This window comes from Physella acuta, unplaced genomic scaffold (genome assembly GCF_028476545.2).
Source record: "Physella acuta isolate Inbredline_101_S28 unplaced genomic scaffold, ASM2847654v3 ptg001023l, whole genome shotgun sequence".
In the NCBI taxonomy this organism is placed as follows: Eukaryota; Metazoa; Mollusca; class Gastropoda; family Physidae; genus Physella; species Physella acuta.
This window is the reverse complement of record NW_026732540.1, coordinates 862-7,004: the sequence shown is the minus strand read 5'-3', so window position 1 is coordinate 7,004 and position 6,143 is coordinate 862. Positions and strand designations below refer to the sequence as shown.

At 39.2% G+C, this 6,143-nt stretch overlaps 1 protein-coding gene across 1 annotated transcript; it reads right to left on the bottom strand.

Annotated features, from left to right (window-relative positions):
* Positions 1-2,167: 2,167 nt before the first annotated feature.
* On the bottom strand, positions 2,168-5,746 carry LOC131954738 (uncharacterized). Its single transcript, XM_059318485.1, has 4 exons — positions 5,431-5,746; positions 4,711-4,814; positions 3,363-3,468; positions 2,168-2,816 (listed from the first exon to the last, which is right to left on the bottom strand). The coding sequence occupies exons 1-4, from the start codon at positions 5,687-5,689 to the stop codon at positions 2,638-2,640; spliced, it is 648 nt and encodes a 215-aa protein (XP_059174468.1). The 5' UTR covers positions 5,690-5,746; the 3' UTR covers positions 2,168-2,637.
* Between the last annotated feature and the right edge of the window lie 397 nt (positions 5,747-6,143).

Here is a 6,143-nt window from a genome sequence, read left to right as displayed (position 1 = left end):
GAGAGAGAGAGAGAGAGAGAGAGTATGTTTCAATGTGTGCGACATGGTGTGTGATTGGTGTATGTCTGTTCCAGGGCCACAATTTACTAAACTGTAAATACTTCACTAAATGTTACTCAAATACTTCAGATGAATAGTTTTAAATACTTCACTAAATGTAACTCAAATACTTCAGATGAATAGTTTTAAATACTTCACTAAATGTAACTCAAATACTTCAGATGAACAATTTTAAACGCTTCAGTAAATTAACTCAAATACTTCAGATGAATATTTTACTGAATTACTGGTAAGCGGGGGGTTTGGGGGGGGGGGGGGGTGGGTGGGGGGCTTTGAACACAGGGACTTCTTCTGTAAGTGATTTACGCCTATGAAGCATATAGGTCTGTTTAGTTTAAATATGCATAACAATAAATTTTATTTAATCTAAATTTATTTGCATACTTTTATAGCAAGACGTAGTCATTTTAAAATGTGGTTATAAAACAATCATGAGTTTTGAAAAAAAAAATATTGCAAATTGTGGAAGAATAGAATGAACACACAAAAAAAAAAATCACAGACAATTCCAGAAGAGCTGTTTACCATAAGGATATCTACGTAGTAGATCGGTTTATATTTCTTCTAAAAAAGAATTTCAGTTTCTCGAAGTTCACTTTTTTTTACAGTTGATCACACAAGTTGAAAGACTGTAAGATGTGTACATTGTACACAGGTGATGTTACAACAACAGTTTATAAAGAAAATATATACAATGTTGTGTACAAAAAGGTAATAAAAAAATTAAAATAGCTTTCGGAAAACCTTTGTTATAGGCAATACATTTTTATCAAACGTACACAAATTAATAGTTGTCATGTCAACATTTTATACGCAGTAGTATCATCAAACAAAGACAATGTTTTAATTTAATGGTGCAATAACTATTAGCTGATTAATCGAAACTTATAGTAAACTATTAATTTAATCTTTTTTTTTTAATTTGAAAGTAGAAAATCTGAATAGGATTCCAGTAAGTAAAAATAATTGGATCAGCCACAAGGTCATTTAAACATGCCAGTTGGGCGATGGTAGGCTCTACTACATATCACCTTAAACTCAGGGGTTGATGTGTAGATGTTCATACCCTATAGTGAGTTATATTAGCCAGCTTCAGATAAGTGATACGCCTAGAGAAATGGTAAGCATAGAGTAGTGGTAAGCATAGAGTAGTGGTAAGCTTAGAGTAGTGGTAAGCATAGAGTAGTGGTAAGCATAGAGTAGTGGTAAGCATAGAGTAGTGGTAAGCATAGAGAAGTGGTAAGCATAGAGTAGTGGTAAGCATAGAGAAGTGGTAAGCATAGAGTAGTGGTAAGCATAGAGAAGTGGTAAGCATAGAGTAGTGGTAAGCATAGAGAAGTGGTAAGCATAGAGTAGTGGTAAGCATAGAGTAGTGGTAAGCATAGAGAAGTGGTAAGCATAGAGTAGTGGTAAGCATAGAGAAGTGGTAAGCATAGAGTAAGTGTAAGTATAGAGAAGTGGAAAGTATAGAGTAGTGGTAAGCATAGAGAAGTGGTAAGTATTGAGTAAGTGTAAGTATAGAGAAGTGGAAAGTATAGAGTAGTGGTAAGCATAGAGAAGTGGTAAGCATAGAGTAGTGGTAAGCTTAGAGTAGTTGTAAGCATAGAGTAGTGGTAAGCTTAGAGTAGTGGTAAGTATAGAGTAAGTGTAAGTATAGAGAAGTGGAAAGTATAGAGTAGTGGTAAGCTTAGAGTAGTGGTAAGCTTAGAGTAGTGGTAAGCATAGAGTAGTGGTAAGCTTAGAGTAGTGGTAAGCTTAGAGTAGTGGTAAGCTTAGAGTAGTGGTAAGCTTAGAGTAGTGGTAAGCATAGAGAAGTGGTAAGCATAGAGTAGTGGTAAGCATAGAGTAGTGGTAAGCTTAGAGTAGTGGTAAGCATAGAGTAAGTGTAAGTATAGAGAAGTGGTAAGCATAGAGTAGTGGTAAGCTTAGAGTAGTGGTAAGCTTAGAGTAGTGGTAAGCATAGAGAAGTGGTAAGCTTGGTAAGCTTTGAGTAGTCGTAAGCATATATTAGTGGTAAGCATAGAGAAGTGGTAAGCTTAGAGTAGTGGTAAGCTTAGAGTAGTTGTAAGCATAGAGTAGTGGTAAGCTTTGAGCAGTGGTAAGCCTAGAGAAGTGGTAAACATAGGGAAGTGGTAAACATAGAGAAGTGGTAAACTTTGAGAAATGGAAAGACTATGCAGATGCAGATCATATATCTCATAACGCCGCTCTTTTAATTGTATATTAACTTTAGTTACAAACGTGTCATGTACATGTATACCAACAAATAACATTTGTTTCGATGTGGTTTATACACCAAAAAGTGTACAAAGTACAATATAAATAACAGTTTACGCATACGTAATGTGTGAAAGGGATCTTTAACCCAAACAGCCTTTAGCCAAATAGGTTGACAGCGCAAGGCCAAAATAATCCAGTTAGACGAATGTTTATACCAAATGTTCTCCAATTAGACAACTGCATCTCGGTGATTAATTAAATTGTCAATAACTGGCGATGCCGTATGGACCAGAATTTGCTATATGGGTCAGCGTGTTGCATGGGTCAGCATATGTTTCACGGGTCAGCTACCAATCATCACACCTTGCTGACCACCTCACTGATTGTGGTGTACAGGCTGACCACGCTGGCGAGGACCCCAAAGACGACGATGACCACGTCCTTCACCTTGATGCCCAGGGACAGCTCGTGCCAGCGAAGTTTCAGGTGAAAAAGGCAAGGTAAGATGTAGGCGAGCACCGAACTGCCGACAGCACCTGCAACCAGAAGAGAATATCTCCCAGTCAGTGTAGTGTTATTTTTAGGTATCTCTCCGGGATATGGGCCCATGGGGTGGGGGGGGGGGGAGGGGGGGGGAGGGGGGACGGAAGAAGTGGGGTGGAGGCACTGCCCCAATCGGGGCACGTCTATCCCTCCACCCCACGCCTTTCCAATCTTCGACGAAATAAAATGACATTCATATATAGATATATACTTTAACCATTCCCCATATCTTTCAGTTTCAACTACCCCCCCCCCCCCCCCAACGCGATAAAAATTATATTCATTAGAGTAGATTCTATCAATTATTTGGGATTCAATATATATGCTTTTAAAAATATATGCCGTTGTTTCATTTGTGCTCAAAAAAAAAATATCTAAAACTAGTAAAACACAAACATATAAACAAATGGTAACTCAAGCTTAGGCCTACCTATGAATACCGTAACGTAGGCGAAGAATGGATGCCGTTGTTATATTTGTGCTCAAAACAATAATAAACACAAAAATATAAACATAGGGTTACTCGAGCTTAGGCCTACCTATGAATGCCGTGAAGTAGGCGAAGAAATCTCTCGTCAACACTGCAATCCCAGCAGCTAACAGCACAATGATGAGTCGCAACAGGTTTCTCTTCCACGTGGGAACCTGCATGAAACATCACAAGCGTGAGTACATTTGGTAGTAGTAGTTACACAGGCGTGAGTAGATCTAGTAGTAGTAGTTACACAGACGTGAGTAGATCTAGTAGTAGTAGTTACACATGAGTGAGTAGATCTAGTAGAAGTAGTTAAACTTGAGTGAGTAGATCTAGTAGAAGTTACACAGACGTGAGTAGATCTAGTTGTAGTAGTTACACAGACGTGAGTAGATCTATTTCTAGTAGTTACACATGAGTGAGTAGATCTAGTAGTAGTAGTTACACAGACGTGAGTAGATCTAGTTGTAGTAGTTACACAGACGTGAGTAGATCTATTTCTAGTAGTTACACATGAGTGAGTAGATCTAGTAGTAGTAGTTAAACTTGAGTGAGTAGATCTAGTAATAGTTAAACTTGAGTGAGTAGATCTAGTAGAAGTTACACAGACGTGAGTAGATCTAGTTGTAGTAGTTAAACTTGAGTGAGTAGATCTAGTGGTAGTAGTTAAACTTGAGTGAGTAGATCTAGTTGTAGTAGTTAAACTTGAGTGAGTAGATCTAGTGGTAGTAGTTAAACTTGAGTGAGTAGATCTAGTAGTAGTTAAACTTGAGTGAGTAGATCTAGTAGAAGTTACACAGACGTGAGTAGATCTAGTTGTAGTAGTTACACATGAGTGAGTAGATCTAGTAGTAGTAGTTAAACTTGAGTGAGTAGATCTAGTTGTAGTAGTTAAACTTGAGTGAGTAGATCTAGTAGTAGTTAAACTTGAGTGAGTAGATCTAGTTGTAGTAGTTAAACTTGAGTGAGTAGATCTAGTAGAAGTTACACAGACGTGAGTAGATCTAGTTGTAGTAGTTAAACTTGAGTGAGTAGATCTAGTAGTAGTAGTTAAACTTGAGCGAGTAGATCTAGTTGTAGTAGTTACACAAGCGTGAGTACATCTACTTGTAGTAGTTAAACTTGAGTGAGTAGATATAGAAGTAGTAGTTACACAGACGTGAGTAGATCTATTTCTAGTAGTTACACAGACGTGAGTAGATCTACTTGTAGTAGTTGGCCTTTTTGAACCTGGTGGTCTATGGGGCAGATGAATTTGTTTACCTGTTTTTGTGATATCGGCATATGAAGAGATAGTGTGTTTAGCACTATGCCCAGCCTCCTTTACTTTCCCTAACGTAAGTTAGGTACCCAAATGAGCTGGACGTACTCACGGACGTCCTACAGAATCAAGTCCTAAATATCCGGCTTACCTCATTATGTAAGTAGGTCGCCACGTGCACGGCGTCCGTCACACGTGACATGCTCCCATTCTTTTTCTCGTTGGTTTTGCCATCTTTGTCAGGTTCTGTTTTCTCTAGAACACAAAGCTCATGTTTAATTTATGGTTATCTCATTGTTAAACTGACCGATTTAAACAAATACAAGCCCTTTAACCAACCAGTGTGTTTGCCGATGAATGCATATTCTAAATGATCAACTGGGTTTTTATTTAAAATATCTGAATATTATTATATTAATTTCAGTATGTAAGCAAGTTTTCATGCGGTTAACAAAAAAATGAATCAAAATGTTTATTATTTCTGCTTTGTATGAAGTGAAGGAGATTTTTTAAAACTGTTTCTCGATTGGTTTATAATTTAGGTATTCGCCGCATAATATAGAAGAAGATATGAATTGCACAGTGTTACTACTCATGAAAAGCCACCCCCTCCCCCTCCAAAAAAATCTACTAAAGCATTGCGAAATGACTGTGACGGTAACACATTCTTCTAATGAATTCTGGCATTGATATGGCCTCTGTCAGGGAAAGACTAGAATTAAGATTAGAATTAAGTGCAATTATTCGAAGCTGAGGTTCGCGAAACAAAAATCTTTGTTACACCCTGCTTGCCATCATAGAAGTACCCCCCTCCCTAAAATTTTACTCAATTTGATCTATTTCGATTAGAAGTTTTAAAAACAAAACCTACTCGGCCGAAACACGAAAAGCTCAGCCAGTTCTATGACGGGGTACATCTGTAAGGGAAAAGTCAACAAGACCCCTAAACACAGGAAAATGTTTATGGCCAGCCCCACTGTTGTGGACGTTGGGATGTTTTTATTCAGCATCTGTTCTGTGCTGTCACCGTAACGCAGGTAGCCCACCACACCGAAAGTTGACAAAACAGCCGACAAGATCAACACGGCTCCGTGCAGATACATGGAAAAATTGTGTCGGTTTCCCTCCATGCTTGATTCGATGGGGGATAATCTGGAATAGAAATATGGAAAAATACAGTTACGTTTTTTTATATTAAGGGAATATGACGGAAGCAGGGCCGGCGCTACCTATAAGGCGAACTAGGCGGCCGCCTAGGGCGCTGTCCGGAGGGGGGGGCGCCAAAATGGCTTGGAAAAACAAATTGATAGTTTTGGGGGGGGGGTGCAAATCGAAAGTTTGTCCCAGGGCACCGGGGAGGGTCGCTACGCCTCTGATAATACGGGGGCACGAAAAAAATTGCGGTAGGGGCGCTTTTAATATGTTTTGCCTATGGCGCTAAATAACCTGGCGCCGGCAATGGACGGAAGACACCGTTTTTTCCCCAGGCATCTCTCCGGGGCACGTGCAACACCGCCCTTCTCACCCTCCCCCCCCCCTCCCACCTCCACCCCCACTCCCCAGATGAAATATAATCTTTTAAAA

Excerpts from the sequence above, each read along its gene's own strand:
- LOC131954738 (XM_059318485.1), bottom strand. The coding sequence starts at position 5,689 with ATGGAGGGAAACCGACACAATTTTTCCATGTATCTGCACGGAGCCGTG. Across the intron at positions 4,815-5,430 it reads GCTTTTCGTGTTTCGGCCGA|AGAAAACAGAACCTGACAAA; the intron begins GTAGGTTTTGTT and ends TTTGTGTTCTAG. Across the intron at positions 3,469-4,710 it reads CGACCTACTTACATAATGAG|GTTCCCACGTGGAAGAGAAA; the intron begins GTAAGCCGGATA and ends TGTTTCATGCAG.